This window comes from Grammomys surdaster, unplaced genomic scaffold (assembly GCF_004785775.1).
Source record: "Grammomys surdaster isolate TR1022 unplaced genomic scaffold, NIH_TR_1.0 126531, whole genome shotgun sequence".
Classification (NCBI taxonomy): Eukaryota; Metazoa; Chordata; class Mammalia; order Rodentia; family Muridae; genus Grammomys; species Grammomys surdaster.
Genome location: NW_021621323.1, coordinates 18,233,786 through 18,254,604, shown reverse-complemented (window position 1 = coordinate 18,254,604; position 20,819 = coordinate 18,233,786). Strand labels below are relative to the sequence as shown.

The following is a 20,819-nucleotide window of genomic DNA, read 5'->3' as shown; positions in this document are numbered from 1 at the left end:
CGGACCCCAACACTGTGCTGTGTGCCTCTTCCCAAGGTGATGAGGAGGAAACTAGCTCAGAGATTTTAAAATAGAAGTCAGCGTTTGAGAACCTGCTAAGCTTTATGTTTTCCAGAGTATCAAGGTCCCCATCTAGGAAAACACATCAGGAAATATGACTGTGAATCAGCTGCCCGATTAAACAGCCAGGATGGAGCCCACGTCATCACAGGGGTCAACAATATCATTGAAAACATCAGCTGTTTATTCCAGTATACTAAGACAGAAGGTTCAAAGAGAATGAGCTTGATGCCCCTGGAAGTCATGTTATTAACACTGTATTTGTTTATATCAGCTCTTTTTTTTTCCCAAGAGTTATACCCTAGTTGAATCACAAAAAAAAAAGTCTTTTTTTTTTTTAAATGAATTGCTGCCAGTTTTTCATGAGTCTGGGATACGTAGAATTTTGTTCAAAGCCCAGAGGGGCAGCCACACAGCATCGGGGCTGGCAAATTCAAACTAATTCAGTTCAAAAACTACTTGTTGACACCCTAGCATGAGAAAATACTATTTCAGAGACCACGTTGAACAGAACACGACCCTGACCGAAAGGGACTTATTACCACTGGAACTGTGTTGACCCCATAGCAACAAGTGGCTCCATGAAACTGAAAGCTCAATGCTTAAGATGGCACTAATGCAACCTGTAGAATTCAATAGCCATGTGTGACCACTGGCTACCACATTAAACAGGACAGAGAGAGAACATGTTGGTCATTGCAGAAAATTCTACTAGACAGTATGACTCTAAGGCGAGAAACAGTCAGTAATATCAGGACTTTACATATCAGCCTAGTCCCAAAAGAACAGTGGGGGCCAGGCAGTGGTGGCGCACACCTTTAATCCCAGCACTTGGGAGGCAGAGGCAGGCGGATTTCTGAGTTCGAGGCCAGCCTGGTCTACAGAGTGAGTTCCAGGACAGCCAGGGCTACACAGAGAAACCTTGTCTCGAAAAAACAAAAAACAAAAACAAACAAAAAAAGAACAGTGGGGGACACCCATGCACACACTGGAACTTCCAAGGCCCATACTGAAGGCATACATGCAGTTTTTGCTTCTGTGCTGTGGTAAACTAAAACAAGGTTCTTCACACCTGTGGTCCCATTTGTTCCTGGTAATTCGAGAACATCAGACCACAGGCCTCTAAGACACTTCATCCCAGTACCTTTCGATGCTGAGTGAATGTGCAATATCCATGTGAAACTGCCGAACATAGCATTCACCTCTCCAAATAATTTTTATTTAAATTCAGATCATTTTAACTTCATTCTAAATGCTCTATTTCTTTTTTTATTGAGACATAATATTTATAAATTGTTATGGTAGTATATTGGGGTAGTTCAATTCATATCTATGATGTACAGAACCAAAACGATTACAAGCCCTTCTATCTCCTCAGGCACTAGTCTTTACTGTACTGGGGATTTCATCACAGGTTGTCATGAGCAATAGTTTACTCTACTGCACTGAAAGAAACCCCAAAGCGAACGAATGCTCCCTTCTAAGTCCCTACGCCCCATATTGAAAGTCTTTCCGGACCTTTTCCCAGCTACACCTCCCAGGCTCTAGCAGACACTATTTTATTCTTCTACAACTCTGACTCACTAGTCGCCTCAATGAGTGAGAAGCTGTGACATTTGTCTGTGTCTAGTTTATCTTACTCAAACACATCCCAGTTCTAAACTTAAACAGCCCAAACCTGATTAATTTATTGCTCATCTTTGTCAAACCTTGTTGTCTCCCTAAAGCAAACTTAAACATGTGTTATGCCTGTTTGTTTTGTTTTTCTGTGTGTGGTTTGTTTGTTTTTGTTCTTGAGTAGTTTTGTTTGTTTGTTTGTTTGTTTGTTTGAGACAGGGTTTCACTCTGTATCCCTGTCTGCCCTGGAATTCCTTTGTAGGCCTGGCTGGCCTCAAACTCACAGAAGTCTACCTGCCTCTGCCTCTCAGCCTCCTGAGTGATGGCATGTGCCACCACTTCCCAGATAGTAAACATGTGTTCTGTTACCTCCTTGTAGCAGCTCAGTTCCAAAGTGTCCTTGCTCAAGCAGCAGCTGCCGAACCTGTCCCCCACAGTGTCCGTATTGCTGCTGGGTTAATTCAGACAAACTGGCTGCAGACTGGCTTCCCCAGCTGTTTTAAGGGTCTATGCATTAGATACACACACACACACACACACACACACACAGACACGCACCCCACTATGAACAGAGTATAAGCTGCTTCTGCCTATAAGAGATGAAAATTCATTGGCGTGTGATGTACTAAAGTCCTTGTTTTTGGACTGGCCAGGGGTTTTTTTGTTTTGTTTGTTTGTTTGTTTGTTTTTTGGTTTTTTTCGAGACAGGGTTTTTCTGAATAGCCCTAGATGTCCTGGAACTCACTCTGTAGACCAGGCTGGCCTCAAACTCAGAAATTTGCCTGCCTCTGCCTCCCAAGTGCTGGGATTAAAGGCGTGTACCTCAACCACGGGGCTGGACTGGCCAGTTTTAAGCCTAGCAATTAAGTTTTGTTTGCAAGACAATGATTGACTGGAGAACATCTATTTCTTTAGCTCTGTGACCTGAGTGTCTACTCTTACATGCATTTCTTAAAGAAACACCAATCCAATTTCCTTTTAACATTACGAGTCTTTTAAGCCCTGCCTGACCTTGTTGGCCTTCACATGCATACGTTTCTCCTGCCACATCAGCTTGAAAGGTCCTTCCCTTTTATCTGGAACACTGAGACGACTACATGGGCATGTCCCAGACAGGACAACTGTGGTCAGAAAATCCAGTGAGGGTGGGTTTGTAACACCCCTCCAAGGAGACTGCTGTTATAAATCTCTGCCGTAGACTTCAGAAGTGAAGGGTTTACAGGGATCGAGCTGGGTCTGCCTCCTTCTTGTCAGTACTGTAGAGCTTTGCTCTCTGGTCCTTGAATTTCTGGTTTTTTAATTTCTCCTTAATCAAGTGAATCGGGGCTTGATACTCACCCTACCGCTGCCTGGTAGTTTTCAGTCCTCTGGAGCAGTGGTTCTCAGCCTTCCTAATGGTGTGACCCTCATGTTGTAGTGACCCCCCCACACCATAAAATTATGTTGTTGCCACTTCATAACTGTAATTTTGCTACTGTTATGAGTTGTAATGTAAACATCTGATATGCAAGATATCTGATATGGGACCCCAAGAGGGTCCCAACCCACGTGTTGAGAATCACTGCTCTTGAGCCTAACTTTCCTGGGTGAGGATAAACAAGAGTCATAGTTCAGCCTACAGGACACTTGTAAGCACATGGAGGAATCCATCCATAAGCCACGTAATGCTGGATGTGGGGAGTGGGCTGTGCCTCCCAGCCCTGGAGTGCCAGGAGGAACTCTGGGCCAGAGAGAGAGAGAGGAAGGCACTCTGGTTCTATCAGTCTGCCCTTAACTCAAAAGCATCTCTGCAGTTTCTTCCCTAGCACAAACAGGGTTCCAGCGGACTCTCAGGCTCTCCTGGCGTTAACTGTTCTTTAAAACCCGAGTATACTCAGCAGTCTAGCCTAGTGCTTCCTGCCGCTTCCCCATTGTTACCTGATCTCATTCCTCATACTTCTGTTTAGAATCCCAAGGTGACCTTACGATATTTTAGGGTTTGTCCAGAGTTCTCCTGGTCTCAGTCAGTCAAATTCCCAAATCCAGCAGACCAAAGGGTCACGTTCCAACCACTCACTATGTTTTACCTGATGTGTTGTGTATTGTGACTACCTGGGGAGAATTTTGTTGTTGTTGATTTGGTTTTTTTTGTTTGTTTTGTTTTGTTTTTTTGTTTTTAACAAAATGCTAGTACCATGGGCTTGCCTCTCAAGATTTGAAATAAAGACTTTGGTGCCTTTTTAAAGCCAGCCAATGCTCCAAAGCTTGAGGGACGATGGGAAGCACGACTCTATTCTTGCAGGTCCCCTAAGGCCACGGTACTGTTCCTCCTGGTCAAGCTGACCTCCATTTTCCTTCCTCTGCCTGCTCTTGGTGCTCACTGGTTCACTACAGTGCCTCCCTCATCAGGTCTGAGTTTGTCTCAGGAAGAGATTGTCATCTTTTCTCCTTGTACCCGAGGAGCTCTGTAGGCTCTGGCATGTTGCATATACTCTGTAAATATTCATCGAACAAATTAATCAAAGACAAAGCCATCTGACCTCTTGCGAGTTACATTCTAAGACTCATGGACACAGAACCCTCAGTGTAAATGAATACCAGTACAACATAGTTACTTTATCACGTCTGTACATGTGGACAATCTCTCAGTCCTCCATTTAAACGAAATTCTTACTTTTGTTCTTTTATGGATTTCTCTCCCTCTTTCTCTCCCTCTCTCTTCCAAGTGGAGAGAAGAGATATTGAGTTAGTTCCGCTTTCTCACCATGAAGCTGTAAATGAGAATGATCTCTCAGATGAAATTATTTTAGCTGTCTGTTTCTTTGCTTTCCTCTTCCTGGTTCATCCCTCAGCTGGATAGCCTGTGTGTGTTTGGAGAGAGCCAGGAAGGTTCAATGCCAGGAATGTTTCTCTCTTTAAAAGTCTTTTATCCTCAGGCTTTCTGATCTTCAAAGCAGCCTGTGTCTACCGTGACCCCACTCCCTCGCCTCCCCATGCTGGGGAGTGAGAACCTTGAGTATTTGTGTCATTTTGAGGACTTGCATATTTGGACCGTCTTGGACAGCTGGACAGCACTGTCTCCGTTAACTCTTCAGTGATAAGAGCCTGTCATCATTTCTAGGCCCTTTGCACCCCTCCCCCTGGACCTAGGCACATGAAGAAATTAATGGCAGACCCTGTAGTTAAATACATATTTGGTGTATAGGTCTTTCTGTGGGAGACCCATCCCTTGGGCAGTAGAGTTTCTTCTGCCTTTTTGTTTACAGTTGAGTCTCAGACTCTCTCCACTTTTGTGATCATCTGCAGTGTCTGGTCCTGGATAAGTTTGAAAGTTACGATGATGAAGTTCAGCTCATCCAACGAGCCCTGTCTCTCCTGGAAGAGAACAGGTTCTGGGCTGGAGTGGTATTCCCTGGCATGTATCCCTGGACCAGCTCCCTACCTCCCCATGTGAAGTACAACATTCGGATGGACATAGATGTGGTGGAGAAGACCAATAAGATCAAAGACAGGTGATGGTTCGGTCTTGAAGGGTTTCTCCAAAATTCACGGTGAATTGTATTTGAGAGAGAGTAGAGGGTTGTGGGTAAATGTAGCCTATGCATCAATGAACTAAGATGGGAGAAATGACGCTAAATGGGAGAAAGGGTGATTTGTGCAGACCCAGGTAGATGGAAGCAATCACCTTGTGAGTCACGGCCATTGGCGTTAGCACTGTGACCCAAAGTAGAGCTGGATAGTCCGGGAAACGTTCAGGACATCATTTCTCAACCTGTGGGTCACGACCCTTTCACACGGCTGTCCTAAAACCATCAGAAAACAGATATTTACATTATGATTCATAACAGCAACAAGATTACAGTTATGGAGTAGCGATGAAAATAGTTATGCTTGGGGGTCACCACAGCAGAAGGAACTGTATTAAACAGCTGCTGCTTTAGGAAGGCTGAGAACCACTGCTTGAGGAGACTATGTCAAGGTGTGGGGTAACCTGGGCTTGTGAAGTGAGTTGTCCTCTCTTGCACTTACATCCTTTTCCCTTCATCCTGTGCCTTCTTAGGTACTGGGATTCTGGTCCGAGGGCGGATCCTGTTGAAGATTTCCGGTACATCTGGGGAGGTTTTGCCTATCTTCAGGACATGATTGAGCAAGGAATCGTAAGGAGTCAGACCCGGGCAGAGCCTCCAGTTGGTGTTTATCTCCAACAGATGCCTTATCCCTGCTTTGTGGATGACTCGTGAGTCCCAGACCTCAGTCTTCCTCCCTGAGCTGAAAACCAGCAGATGGGGGTCTCTCAGGCTTCACTGTCTCCTGAAGGAACCCCAGGGGTGAGGGCCAGATTAAGGAGACTAGGGTCCTGACTGAAGAAGATGCTGGCTTGGCACTCCACACAGAAGCAGAGGGGAAAACAAAACGATAGGGTGTTGGGGGTACGAAAGGGAAATTGGAGGTTCAAACAATAGGAGTGAGGTTGAAGGGGGGATGCCCGCTGTTTAAATTTCCACTTCGTAGTATGTTTGGTATGTGGAAGGGTTCTGGTCAGGGCGTTTTCCCAGTGATTGCCAGATCAGCAGATTCAGACTGTGTGACAAGTAGGTCTGGTACCTAGGAGCCTCAGAAGAACGCAGCTCCTTCCCCAGTTAACATTCCTATGATGTATGTTTGGTGAAAAGGTAGAAGAATGTGTTGAATGAGCTCTGGTCTCCCTCTCTGACCACCCCCGATCCTAAGGCCTGTCCATCCTTTGGCCAGAAGCATGCTAAACAAACAGCCGGCTGTTTTGTTGGAAATAGATTTTGGAGTGGTGACAAAAGGGACAGAGGGGGAGAGGTTCTCAGAAGGCTTACTATCATGGTAGATGGGGTCAGAAACACTCCCTGACCTCTAGTTGGCTTAGCAATTTAACTCCTGGGGTGTTGAGAACACCGGCAAAGTCACTGTTTCATGGATGTGTGTGACTGTGGGGTCTGGGAAGCAGAGACTGAAAAATGTGGAGAAAAGAGTCCAGTTGCCAGCTGGAGAGATTGTAAAATAAAGCCCAAGTGCATATAGGAAAGCAGTGCTCAACACTGTGGCCCCACCAGGTCTCCAGCTCTGCAGAAGACTGCAGAGATAACAGTGGCTGTTCAGAATTCAGTTTTCCTTTGGGTAAGAGGCAGAGATGTGAAGTAGACCCAAGGGCAAGAGCCCAGGTCCACTTTCAGGGTCAGAAGGGGAGGGGCTGGCAGGAAAATGGGTAAGTGTGGAGAGCCTGTGTGAATTGGAGTCATTCAGTATGGGAGAGCCCTCTGGCGGCCAACTCCAGAAGTGCATGGTTTTTTGTTGTTTGGTTCCCTCCCTAGGGCCATTTTGAGTGAAACTATCCTCCCACGCTGGCATTGGGCCCTTCCTTTGACAACACCCAACAGTTTCAATAGATAATAATCCCAAAGGCTTTACCAGTGCATTATTCACAGGGAAAACCTGTAACGCTTACCCTAATGGGATTCCATTGTGTCAAATCTGTCCTGCCTGCTAAGAACCTATCCCAGGATCTACTCCACTTACGAATGGCTGTTGGAATCAATGGCTATTGGATCATTGCCTTGTTCAGACCACAAGCTATACTGTCAGATCTATAGTCTTTTCCACAAGCCTTTATGGGAAAGATCTATATTATATGACAGAGATGGTGTGGTTTTATTTCTACACTTTACTTATAGAGCATCCATCCACATGGGCTGTCCGGAATGGCTCCATCTTGCCTTAATGAAAGTCATGGCAAATGTGAAAGGTATTTAAGAGAGTTCAACCTAGCGAAGGTCCAATGATTTATTTCTCTGCTTTCCTTTGGACTTCATTCACAACTCGCCATTCAATAAATACTTTCACCATCTCCACCAGGTACAGACAGCTCTGTTCTGCTTTTTCTTCTTGCTTTAGCTTTATGATCATCCTGAATCGCTGTTTCCCTATCTTCATGGTGCTGGCGTGGATCTACTCAGTCTCCATGACTGTTAAGGGCATTGTCTTGGAAAAGGAGCTGAGGCTGAAGGAGACCTTGAAAAACCAAGGTGTCTCTAATGCTGTGATCTGGTGTACCTGGTTCCTGGACAGCTTCTCCATCATGTCCATGAGCATCTTCCTCCTGACGCTGTTCATCATGGTAAGCCAGGTGGAGAAGACCCTCACTTTTTTTTTTTAAGATGGTTTCATTGTTTCTGCTCTCCTGCTGTTAATGAGCATGCACTTGGACTAGTTAGCTGAGCATTAAAGACAGCAAGATGGGTAATTCTCTGACTTTCAAACAAGGCAGGACCCTTAGAGAGCCAGCACCCTCAATTCCCTGCCCACCCCCAAAAGGAGCCATTGTATGGTGGTATCTTCCCATCTCCTTCTTCTTGCCTAAGGGACCCACTCACTGTCTACGTAGGTTTTCCACTCCATTTCATGACCTCATTTAGGCTGCTATTAGCAAAGCCCAATTCAGAGCTGTTGTGTGCTCAAAGGTTGCCTCTTCTTTCAAAGACATATATGAGTTTAAAAAGAGTGTTTCCTAGAATTATCACTCCAATATCTGGCTACAGTTAGGTCATGGCAAACACTATTAGTGGTATGAAGGGAGGAGATCTGGACAGTTAACCTGTCAATCAGCCTCATGGCCAGGCCATTAGTTTCACCAAGAAACATCCTTTTGTCTGCAAAAATCTCCAGTGTTAGCATTTCCTCTAGGTTCCCCACAACAGTTTCCTAGTATAAAAGGCCTCTCTATCCCCCTCCTCTCTTTCTGCATTTTCTTCCTCTCTCCCCTCGCATTCCCAGCTGGACTCTCCCCTTCTTTCTGTCTCCTCTCTTTCTGTCCTCTGTCCCCTTTCTTTCTCTGTCTCTACTCCCTTCCCCAGAACCCCTTCCCACATCCCAAATAAACTTTTATACTAGACTTGTCGAATGACTGATACCTGGTGGGGGGGGCAGTGCTCAGCATGAGCCCGATAAAATATAATATTGTATGCTAATATAATGATGATGCTGTATAAAACATATCCAAGGACTCTGTATGTATGTATTTATTTATTTATTTATTTATTTATTTATTTTGGTTTTTCGAGACAGGGTTTCTCTGTGTAGCCCTGGCTGTCCTGGAACTCACTCTGCAGACCAGGCTGGGCTCGAACTCAGAAATCCACCTGCCTCTGCCTTCCAAGTGCTGGGATTAAAGGTGTGCGCCACCACTGCCCGGCATAGAAGCATATTTTTTTGGACTTGTTGAAATATGAGTACACCACTCACTTGGTAATTGTTGATGTTGTATCGGATGGAAGTTGGTTTCTGTTATAGACCCAGCAAGCTTGTTCAGCTTCATCACTATCATCATATGTGTGAAGATGTGCAGAGGGCCACAGACTGGATGAGTGTCTTCCATTCCATGTTGGATCATGGCTATCTGACCTAAGAACGCCCCTCATATATGCTGTCCAACTAACACATATCCGTTTAATCCAAATCCCCTTGTTTTCTAGTAAAAAGTCTTTAACCTAGTGCATTCTATCTCTGCTGTGACACTATGACCCAGTGGGCTGTGCTGTCAATCAGAACCCATCTTAGAGTTCCCTTAGAACCAATGCTGAGGTGGAGGCCATTCTATTCAAACAACCTCGCCCCACCCAGCCCGGCTTGCTGCTTACAAAGAATACCAGAGCTCCACAGAGGTGAAAGGAGCAGCCCCGCCCCCTTCTTATCCACCAGAGGCCCTCTGCTCTGCCCCACACCTCTTTCACCAGTAGGTGATTTGTATCTTTAGAATTAAAAGAGTCCGTGAGTAAACATCTAGCTGAATAGCTGACTTCTTACTGATAAGGAACACAGAGACCTGCCTGCCTACGAATGAGGTTTTAGGACTTCAAAGCTCTTGGTACGTGAGGTAAAGAGTGTTCACCAAGAGCTTCTAGCTCAAAGACGCTTCTCCTGTGGGAACCAGAACACTGTTCCAATAATGACGGAAACGGAGCTTTCCACACCAAAATAAGGTTTTCCTCTAAATGACTCCCACCTCCCCCTTTTTTTGCGTGTCCCTTCCTCCGCAGCTCTGCTGTGCAGGAAAGAAGCTGGGAGCAAAGACAATGGGAAGGTTCCATTGTTATTCAGTCCACAAGGAGCAGAAAGGAAAGCGGCTAGAAGAGGACCGGTGAGGCTGGCTGAGTGACTGGCATCCACCAAAGCCCACAGTCTAGATGTTTGCAGGACTTCGCTCTGGGCTCGGATAGAAGGTTGAATTCGTTCTACAGAGAGCAGTAAAAACTCTCCAGTGCAGTTGTGACCTTTTTTGAGATTTCCTCAGACTTAGGTTCTACTTAAGTGCGGCTCCCTTCCATCCCTCCCTTCTGCATACTTCCTCTCCATCTGGTTTTCAATCGGTTCCCTCAGTGCCCAACAGGCACAAGAGCATGAAGGAGAAATGCTGGCTGTGGCAGATAAGAAGCACATTAGTTCCACTTGGTTCTCACGGGCTCAAGACAGATATCGCTGATTGGTCTTTCTTTCCTATTGAGAGGAAAGCGGTGATTCAGGGAAATCCTTAATCACAGATCAGAGCCCATTCATGAGATGAGGCAGTTCCCAAAGATGGAGGAACAAGAAGAAAAATGCAGGAAGGAGAGCACAAGGCCGTTTGGTCTCGGGAACGCTCTGCTGTGTGGCTTGTCTGTGGTCCCCATTACACCACAATTCAACTATGTCCCATTGAACTATGGGAGGTGGCCTAGTGAGTATTGACTCTGCTCTGAAGGCTGAGAAATCCTCTCAGAATTCTTGCACCTTTGTGTTCCCAAGAAAAGAATGATGAGATCGAAGTGTATCTGAGAATGCAGAATTTGGATAGACCTTTACATAGGGGCTTGTGCTAAAGGGGGCACCAGCAGGCCTAATACAGCTGACTAACACAGCTGAACATCTCAGTCTGCCCTACAATGTAACTGGGCTTGTTCAGAAAAAGTAGCTAGTTTGTTCCTATTTTCTATATAGACAATGGGAAAGATGCTGAGTCTGTAGGTTCTCTTTCTTTCCTTCGTTCTTTCTTTCTTTCTTTCTTTTTTTCTCTCTTTCTTTCTTTCTTTTTGTTTTGTTTTGTTTTTCAAGACAGGGTTTCTCTGTGTAGCCCTGGCCATCCTGGAACTCACCCTGTAGACCAGGCTGGCCTCGAACTCAGAAATCCACCTGCCTCTGCCTCCCAAGTGCTGGGATTAAAGGTGTGCACCACCACTGCCCAGCTCTGTCCATAGGTTCTATGAAAAGCATTCATGGATGAGGAGGACCAATCCACTTCCAAAGGCTCTAGATCCATTACTGATGTCTCCCCCCTGTGTGAGTGGCAAACCTCAGAAAGCAAGTGCTAATAATCAGTCAGCAGGCAGAGCCCCAGGCCAAGGTCAGACTTGTTTTGAGCAGATCTCTTTGTTATTGTTGCAGGGTACTGAGAGACCTAACCCTCAGGTCTTCCTCCCTTGCCTGAGCACTGTCTCCTTCCCACTATGAACTTGCTGAGTTGGTCCATAATTACTGCTGAAAGACAAACTTAGTCACATTAAGATATTTTTATTTTTTAATATTTTTACTCTTTGAAAGTTGAATACATGTCTACAAAGTATATGATAATATCCACCTACTCTCAACCACACCCGTCCTCCTTAGGGTCCCCCCATTCCATGTCCCTCCCCCAGCTTCATGTCTCTTTTTCATGTGATAACTCCTGAGTCTACTTAGTGATACCTGAGTGCACATAGATGTTTAAACATCCCCTGTGGCATGAACAACCTCCCGAAAGCCAAATGTCCAAAGGACAGTCAGAGACTCTCTTCCCCTTAGTAGCAGTCAATGGCTAATTGCTCTTCTGATGGGGTGGGGCCCCTAAGCGCCTTCCTTCCCTTCAGTGCTGGTATGTTGACTGGCTCAGTCTTGTGCAGGTGATCCCAGCTGCTGTGAGTTAATATGTACCATAACCGTGTCGTGTCCAGCCATCAGCACTCCACACTTCTCCCCACCTGCCAGCCCTTCCGTTCCTCACATCCTCTCAGCCATGAAGTTCCCTGAGCCTTGGCTGGTGGGAGGCAGATAGAGATGACCCGCCTGTCTGTCCTCAGCGTTATTCAGACTCTGGCACTCTGGCCAGTTATGTGTCTCTGCCGCAACCACTATCCACAGCAAGGGAAGCTTGTCAGACCAAAGTTGAGGGTAACACACATCTGTGGGCACAGACATAAACATTTAGAACAGTGCTTGCTAAAATGATCTCTTACCAAAATGATAGTAGCTTCCACCACTGGGCCTGTTATCACGGGCTTTTGACCAGCTTGGCGGTACCAAGCATCAGTGGCTCATAAACCAGGCAACTCTAGACCACGCATGGCTCAGGGCTTCCCTAAGGGACTGGGGAAACTCAACAAAGAAAATCTTGATTTTTAAAGTCCCCACTTAGAGGCCAGATGGCAACTGCTGACTGGGTTAAGTTACTGGGCAGTTAGGGTTTGGTTTATTGGTTTAGGAGCCCAGAACACTGGAGCTGCCTCAGCCTAATGGTTTCCCAGTTAAAACTTTTTTGAAATGAAATGTTAGTGCTGACGAATGAGCCTTGGGTAAGACAAAAGAAGTCAGTGCTTTGGGGTGTTCATGTGGAAATTCAAGGACTAGCGACCGGTGCGTAGGAGCCCCTTCTAGAGCAGCAGAAAGCTTCAGACGGCTCTGGCATCAGCGCACACAGGAAGGCATCCTGAATGGACCCCTGCCTGGGGAACGAGTGAGAATGGCTGATACATGTTCTCTTTGGTTTCAGCATGGAAGGATCCTCCATTACAGCGATCCCTTCATTCTCTTCCTGTTCCTACTGGCCTTTGCCACCGCGACCATCATGCAGTGCTTCCTGCTTAGTACTTTCTTTTCCAAGGCCAGCCTTGCAGCAGCCTGCAGTGGGGTCATCTACTTCACCCTCTACCTACCACACATTCTGTGCTTTGCCTGGCAGGACCGGATGACAGCCGACCTGAAGACAACTGTGGTGAGGCCCTAGATGACGGTGTAGATTTCCTCTTGAGTGTGTAGCTTCTTGGCCTGCTCTCCAACATGCTCTCCTTTGCCCGTTGACTTTTTGAGAGGCTAAGACACAGCCCAAAGGTTTGGGAGCCAGAGAGAAAGCAGCCTTCACCCCAAGCAATGTAGCAGTTGTGCCTCCCCACACCTGTTTGACTAGTGTGCCCCAGGAAACTGTGGGGAAACCGAGTCAGCTCCTGGCCTCCCTTGTTTCTGCGCGAGAGGAGAACCAGGTGGCCCCTTTTCTTCACTCTTCTTTTCTTCCTGTTTGGGAAGCATCACATGAGAGGAAGCTTGCCCCCTTACTGTCTGTCTGCTCCGAAAGACATTTGCCATAATTAAAACGGGGCTCATTATTCCAAAAGGAATGGATCGGTCTCCGTGTCTTTCCTGTACTCTCGCAGTGTATGCAAAAAGGATGCAGAAATGAGCCCCACCCACCCCCACCCCCACCCCTACCCCCACCCCTACCCCCACCCCACCCCCACCATTAGTCTTGAGACTTCGAGAGAAGACTCTCGAAGCTAACTTCTGATGGCTTGAGAGACCTCTTAGTTCAGAGTTCCCAAATGAATATAGGTCTTTTCTCTAATTGTTTCCAAGTGGGCCATTTCCACCCTCTCATTAGCCAGGGCTAATCAGCCTCAGCCCTAAAGGGTGCAGTTTTCTGCCCCTCCAGAATCTCCCAGTCTCGGTGTTACATCAGTAAGGACTACTGCCTGCCTCTCTGCTAGAAGAACCTGTTCTCAGGGCTCCCAACTCTGGGCATCTGCCTCCTATTTCTCATGTTAAATAAGAAGTTAATTACCACTATTTATAGCGCTCAGTTTTCTAAGACTATCACAATGGATAATAATAAGAAACTCCTGTGACTCAGGCTGTGGGCAGAGCTGGGCAATTTTGGTAATCGTAGGGTTGTTACATGGTACTGGGAAGCCACAGCTAGCTTCTCGGACCTACCAGGAAGCTTCAAGTCTGGCAAGCACAGATAAGCGCTGGATTGAGTTAATTTTAAGTGTGTGTGTGTGTGTGTGTGTGTGTGTGTGTGTGTGTGTGCGTACATATAGCAAGAGGGTTTTTTCCTTTGGCTGAGAGATAGTCTGAACTCTATCCAGGGTCTTCCAAATTACAGAGAACCTCTCATCAAAGGCAAGTATGTTCTGAGGAGTCAGGGACCACCCATGGTGACTTGGCAGGGGCACTTCCTCGTCAGCCTTCTTTCTGTATCACTTCTAGTCACTGGACTAGTTTCTGCACAGAGAACCTAAGAAGAGGCTAGAGCCCTTGCTGGCTATAGGAAAATGATGACTTTGGGACCCCTTCCTTTGAGAGTCTCTCAGAACAGCTCAATCTGGTATCTTCATTCTACCCAGAACCGTGTGGTCTTTTGAAAGTGTAAGGGAGAGGGGAAGGCAGAGGAAGAGCGGGAGGAGCGTCCTCCCTTTGGAGTCTTGTATTATATCGCTTCTTTATCTTCTCATTTCCGCCTCATTTTACTCTGCGGAGTAGGTGAGAGGTGGCTCAGGAGGTATCAGGTAGGAGTTTTTGACGTCTGCCAAACATTTCCAGAATTCTCATCCCGTGAGAAGAGCGCTTTAAGCCCTCCCTGAGTGGTCTTGCAGTCAGACACAACACTTTGGCCATCTCGTCCCTCCCCTGCCTGTGGACCTCTCCCTGCCCCCCCCCCCCCCCCGTTGTTGTCTGTTTGCTTTATTGTCTCTGCTCCTTGCAGAGCCTGCTCTCTCCTGTGGCATTTGGGTTTGGCACCGAGTACCTGGTCCGCTTTGAAGAGCAAGGCCTGGGGCTGCAGTGGAACAACATTGGGAAGAGTCCCTTGGAAGGGGACGAGTTCAGTTTCCTGTTGTCCATGAAGATGATGCTTCTGGACGCTGCTCTGTACGGCTTGCTTGCTTGGTATCTTGACCAGGTTTTTCCAGGTAAGCAAGGAAAAGTAAGGCTGCTTTATCTCCCCATGGTCGAGGAAATGGGATTCGTCAGATGCAGAGGTCTAGCCCAACCCTTTAGCATTAGCGTTTTCATTTAGAAGTGAAAACTCCACCAACACACTACTGTCTCCACTTTAGAAACAGGTCTAGAATTGGACCTGGGGAGATGGCTCAGTAGGTAAAAGTGCTTGCTGTGTAAGTGTGAGGGCCTGGGTTCGAGTCCCCAGAACCCACATGAAAGCTGAGCCTGTCTGCAAGAGGCTGTGGAAGTGGAGACAAGTGGAACCCATGAACTCGTTAGCCAACCAGCCCAGGCTGAACAGCTTCCCTTTCAGTAAATGAACCTGCCTCACTGGATCAGGTGGGGGGTAACAGAGGGAGACAACAAGTCTAGCCTCTGCGTGCATGCTGGTGAGTGAGTACCCGTACACATGTGTGAACATGTGTACATGTGCAAGTGTACATGCACACACATCTTATACAGAGAGACAGAGGGGGTAGGGAGAGGGAAGAAGAGGGAGTGAGAGGGAGAAAGAGGAGGAAGAGGAGGAAGAAGAGGAAAAAGATGAAGAGGAGGAGGAGGGGAGGGAGGGAGGAAGAGAGAGAGAGAGAGAGAGAGAGAGAGAGAGAGAGAGAGAGAGAGAGAGAGAGAGATTGAGAGATTGAGAGATTGAGATTGGGAGACAAGTCTGGAATCTGCTTCCTTGTCATCCCTGGTCCACTTTCCATTCCAAGCTTCCCTGCACAGCTGTGTCTCCTCACTGCACGCACGCAGATGGAGAGTGTTGCAATCTAGACCAGATGGTGTCATCACCTCTGTTCAAATCCCTTCCTGGTCCTTTCCCCTCATTCAGAGTAAAACCCAGAGTCCCAGCCCAGGCCTGCTAAAGCTTCATCATCTGGTTTCTCCTATCATCTGCATCTCCTGAACCCCCCCCCAAGGCCCCAAACTGTCCCCCCCTCTGCTCTAGCCACTGTGGCCTCCCCACTCACAGCCAACACACTGAGCTCACTTCTCTTCGTCACCTCCATGCCTGTTTTCACCAACAGTGTCTTTTTCCCCAGGCTATCCCTCCTATCAGCAGGGTCCCTTTGGCACTTTGCCCAGGTCTCTGTTCAAATGTCACCTTATCTCAGTGATCTTTCTGGACTGAGGCTTGCTAGAGCTTTATTACTGTATGGCCAGTATTCCCTCCAGGGTCCTGACTCTTTAGCCTACTTTTTAAGAGCCCTCATCACCACCTGACATGATGTCACCTTACGTATTCATTTGTTGACTTGCTGCCCTTCCTAGGATATGAGCCCTGGAGAGCATGGACATGATCTGTTTATTTCACTGTGACAGCCTGGGAACCCTGGCTAGTGCTTAGCATTTGGTGGACACTATGTAACTAACCTGAAGTATAGAAAAGTCAGTTACTGGACTGAAATTAGCTATTTGCAAAGTTTTGTATCCACTTTGCAGAAACTTAGATTTTTTTCCTTCAAATTAGCCAGTCTTCATCTGAATGGCCTTCATGTCAACCAGGAATCTTCATTGTATACTGACATCTGGGTCTAGCTCTTGGTGTTATGGCCAGAAGCAGACAGAGAAGAGCAAGGCTGGGCATGGCCCCTGGGAGGAACAAGCTGATGGTTCTTAGGAATAAGCAGATGGGACCAGCTGGGGGCAGACTGTGACCTCAAGTGCAGCCTGGGTTGTACAGTGAGATCTTGTCACAAACAAAGAACAGGATCAAACAACAACAAAGGTGTAAGAACCCTGAATGAGAAAAAGTGGCTAGATGAGGTCTAGAAGCTTGGGTCTGTGTTCCCCCTGAAGGACCCTGGATAGCATAGCTTAAAATAATAGAGTTTTGTGCTGGAGAGATGGGTCAGTGGTTAAGAGCACTGACTGCTTTTCCAGAGGTCCTGAGTTCAATTGCCAGCAACCACATGATGGCTCACAACCATCTGTAATTGGATCTGATACCTTCTTCTGGTGTGTCTGAAGACAGAGACAGTGTATTCACATATATAAAATAAATAAATAATCCTTTTAAAAAAAGAAATAGAGTTTTTGTTATCTCATTGTCCAAAAGCTAGAAATCAACAGTGAGGCCATTGGGAAGGTCATGTTCCCCACAAAACCAAGCTTCTGGAGGGTTTTGACCTTCTGGCTTTCCTTGGCTTGTAGGCATGTGACTCTGATCCTCCATGTTCTCATGCCATCTTCCCTGTGTGCTGATCTTCATGTGACTATCATCTTACGAAGACACTATATGGCCTTAGATTAGGGCCGTCCTCCTTCAGCATGGCCCTACCTAACTTAACTAAGCACATCTGCCTTCCAAACAAGGCCACATTTTGACATACAAGGTTGGGATGCTGGTGTCTTTTTTTTCTCTTAGTTCTTTTTTTGTTTGTTTGTTTGTTTGTTTTTCGAGACAGGGTTTTTCTGTATAGTCCTGGCTGTCCTGGAACTCACTCTGTAGACCAGGCTGGCCTCGAACTCAGAAATCCACCTGCCTCTGCCTCCCAAGTGCTGGGATTAAAGGCGTGCGCCACCACTGCTTTCTCTTAGTTCTTGGACACCAAATGTGAGTTTTCTTAAGCACAATCAAATTGTCTTTTACCCACCATTGAATTCCATTCTGAGAATATCCAGAATTAGGGTCAGCCTGTTGGGTTTTTTAGTTTCTTCTCCCCGTGTCCCTGGAAAGAGATCTGATAAACAAAAACTGGCTGTGTTGAAATAGGATGTTGTACATTAGTTTAGCCAAGCTAAAGCTTTCATTTCATCAACAAGTATCTACTGAGTAGGCCCTATATGTGGCCACGTTCTGGGGACACAGTGTTTAGAATAGATAGATCCAGGGCTGCAGACGTAGCTCAGTGTTGGAGCGTTTGATTAGCATGCACGAGGTCCTGTGATCAGTCTTAGTGTGGAGGACAGAGAAGGTCCATGTGGGCTGGGGACATTTGTAATCCAGGCACTTCTATGGGGGAGTCAGGAGAATGGGAACAGCAGCAGAAATAGGGAGACAGTAGACTGTCTTAAACAAAGTCTAAAAGGAGAACAGACGACTTAAGTCATCCTCCGACTGCCATGGGAGCCTATGCCAGCATGTGCACACACATCAAATAAATAAATACATAAACAAACAGACTTTAAGGAAAGCAAAATACTCAGGCTTGCCCTTGAGTCACAGTCTAGCATGATACACGACTCTTTAAACAGCATTGAGGGCTAAAGAGATTGCACAGCAGTTAAGAGCTCTTGCTGTTCTTCCAGAGGACCCAAATTCAGTTCTGAGAACCCACGTCAGGTAACTCACAACAACAGTCTACAACTCCAGCTCCACGGGACCTGACTCTTCAGGACTCAGAGAGTACCTACACTCGCGCACATGCACTTACATGTAGGTATACACACCCACACACAATTTAAAAACTGATAAGCATATAGGGGAAAAATAAGTAATATCCACACTTTTATTTAAAAGACAAATCAATATTTTAAAGGGGGAAAAAAGTGGCAAAGAGAACTGAACCAAAAGACTGGGAGTCTTTTTTACTTAAAATACAGCTGAATCCAGTGGAATAGGGTGGGGGAGTTAAGAGTGCTGATATTAGCTGGGCAGTGGTGGTGCACGCCTTTAATCCCAGCACTTGGGAGGCAGAGGCAGGTGGATTTCTGAGTTCAAGGCCAGCCTGGTCTACAGAGTGAGTTCCAGGACAGCCAGAGACAACCCTGTCTCGAAAAACCAAAAAAATTGTAACCAGATTGCCTGGACTAGAATTCTTGTGTTTTCTTTTAATTAGCTGTATATGGGGCAGATGGCTCAAAGTTAGTGCACTTCAGTTTCAGCATCCTGCAGACTAATATTAATGCCCAATTCCTAGGGTTGCTTTCAGAAATCAATGTTGTAATACATAGGAAATGTACAATATGCCTGTTATATAGGTAGAGTCCAGCAAATATTTGTGATCAGCAACAACTATTGTTTTCTGGGAACTGCTAAAAAAAATGACATGATTTAATTCTTTAAAAACATTTATTTCTTGGAAAACTGATGTCAACCAATATCCTCATGGTTAGTGTTGCTAGTAACACCCCCCCCCCAAAAAAAAAAAAACCCATGGTATTTTGATTGAAATCTTATGGCTGGGCGGTGGTGGCACACACCTTTAATCCCAGCACTTGGGAGGCAGAGGCAGGCGGATTTCTGAGTTCAGGGCCAGCCTGGTCTACAGAGTGAGTTCTAGGACAGCCAGAACTACATAGACAAACCCTGTCTCGAACCCCCCCCCCCCAAAAAAAAGACATCTTATTAAAAGGAGCGGTCTGTCTGATGGGCTGTACTGTACTTGTGACTCTGAATACCTCTAACTAGAATTTGAGATTTATATGGGTGTTTGGGGGCTTGTATGATGTGGTGGGATGGGGCTCACTGTTTTCCCTTTTCCTGTTTTCAGGAGACTATGGAACCCCACTTCCCTGGTACTTCCTTCTACAGGAGTCTTATTGGCTTGGAGGTGAAGGTAAGTTTGTTTGTTTTTGTTTGTTTTGTTTTAATTAAAACAGTTGGGCAGTGTTGGTGATACACACCTTTAATACTAACACCTGAGCTGCAGAGGCAGAGAGTCTCTGTGAGTTCGAGACCAGTTTGGTCTATAGCCCGAGTTCCAGAACAGCCAGGGCTACTAAGAGAAATCCTGAGCTGGAGAGATGGCTCAGCAGTTGAGAGCACTAACTGTTCTTTCAGGGGTCCTGAGTTCAATTCCCAGCAGCCACATAGTGGCTCATGACCATCTGTAATGAGATCTGATGTCCTCTTCTGGTGTGTCTGAAGACAGCAACAGTGTACTTATATAAAACCAATAAATAAATCTTAAAAAAAAAACCCAACAAATCAAATAAAACAAAACAAAAATAAGAACAACAGAAACTCTTCAGGATTGAAACTACTTCCTTAGGGTCTATATAAGATATGTGGCCCTTTGTTAAAGTGTCATGGTGACCCTTTGACAAGTGCATGATTCCTGCTTGTCAGCTGCCTGCCATGGGTGCAGGATGTCACAGTGTCACAGTGTCCACAAGCTTACCTTTGATGAATCCCAGAGCCAGAGTGAAAGGCAGAAAATTGACAGTTGGTCCTAGGGGATTAGATGCCTATTGAGAAGGGCACACTATTTCATAAGTAATACCTTTTCCAATGTTTAAAGCAGAGATCTAGAAACCATGAAGGGAGCTTCACCTTCAGCTTTTGCTGCCTTCTTCCTCTCTGCCATTACTCTCCACATTCTCCAAATGCACAGTAACTGACTCTCTGAAGACAAGGCTGAGGCAGTGCTGATAATCTCCAAGGCTTTCTTATGGTTGAAGAAGGCAAAAGGGACATTGACTGACAATGCCTCCTAAATACAATTTATCCTCCTTCCTAAACAAAACAGGGAGCCTAGAAATTTCTAGAAGTCAGAAGGAAAACCTAATATCATAATCTTGGAGTTCTAAGAAGGCAGAGAAACTCTGGACCAGTGGTTCTCAACTTTCCAATGCTGCATCCTTTTGACACAATTCCTCATGCTATGGTGACCCCCAACCATAAAACAATTTTTGTTGCAACTTCGTAACTGTAATTTTGTTACTGTTTTGAATTGTAATTTAACATTTTTGGAGATAGAGAGTTGCCCAAGGGGTCTGGGTCCACAGGTTGAGAACCACTTCTCTAGAGCAATAAACTATAGTCTCTCCTAGAACTGAAGGTTCCAAGAAAAAAACCCTGCTTTCCTGTGTGTGAGCTCACCCTTCACCTGTCCACGCTTCACTTTGAATTACTGGGCCTGGGACACGATTTAGCCTTTAAGGCCTAACAAAGATACTTAGTTTTTCTTTAACTTTAAATACCAGGTTAAGGTAACTAACCTGGAACCTTTAAAAGGCTTGTATAAATTTTTGTTTGGTTGGTATTTTGAGGGTCTCCCTACCCCCAAATATATATAAATATAAAAATATAAATATATATTTCTTTCTTTTTTTTCTTTTTTTTTTTTTTGGTTTTTTGAGACAGGGTTTCTCTGTATAGTCCTGGCTGTCCTGGAACTCACTCTGTAGACCAGGCTGGCCTCAAACTCAGAAATCTGCCTGCCTCCCAAGTGCTGGGATTAAAGGCATGC

The 20,819-nt window shown here is 45.9% G+C and overlaps 1 protein-coding gene across 1 annotated transcript in view; it reads left to right on the top strand.

Moving 5' to 3' along the window:
- Abca4 (ATP binding cassette subfamily A member 4) overlaps positions 1-20,819 on the top strand; it is a 139,060-nt gene that overhangs the window by 54,494 nt on the left and 63,747 nt on the right. Inside the window, exons 12-17 of the mRNA XM_028760380.1 lie at positions 4,963-5,168; positions 5,717-5,893; positions 7,579-7,801; positions 12,461-12,682; positions 14,447-14,651; positions 19,119-19,184. Coding sequence (XP_028616213.1) covers positions 4,963-5,168; positions 5,717-5,893; positions 7,579-7,801; positions 12,461-12,682; positions 14,447-14,651; positions 19,119-19,184 — 1,099 coding nt within the window. The remainder of the gene's footprint in view (positions 1-4,962; positions 5,169-5,716; positions 5,894-7,578; positions 7,802-12,460; positions 12,683-14,446; positions 14,652-19,118; positions 19,185-20,819) is intronic.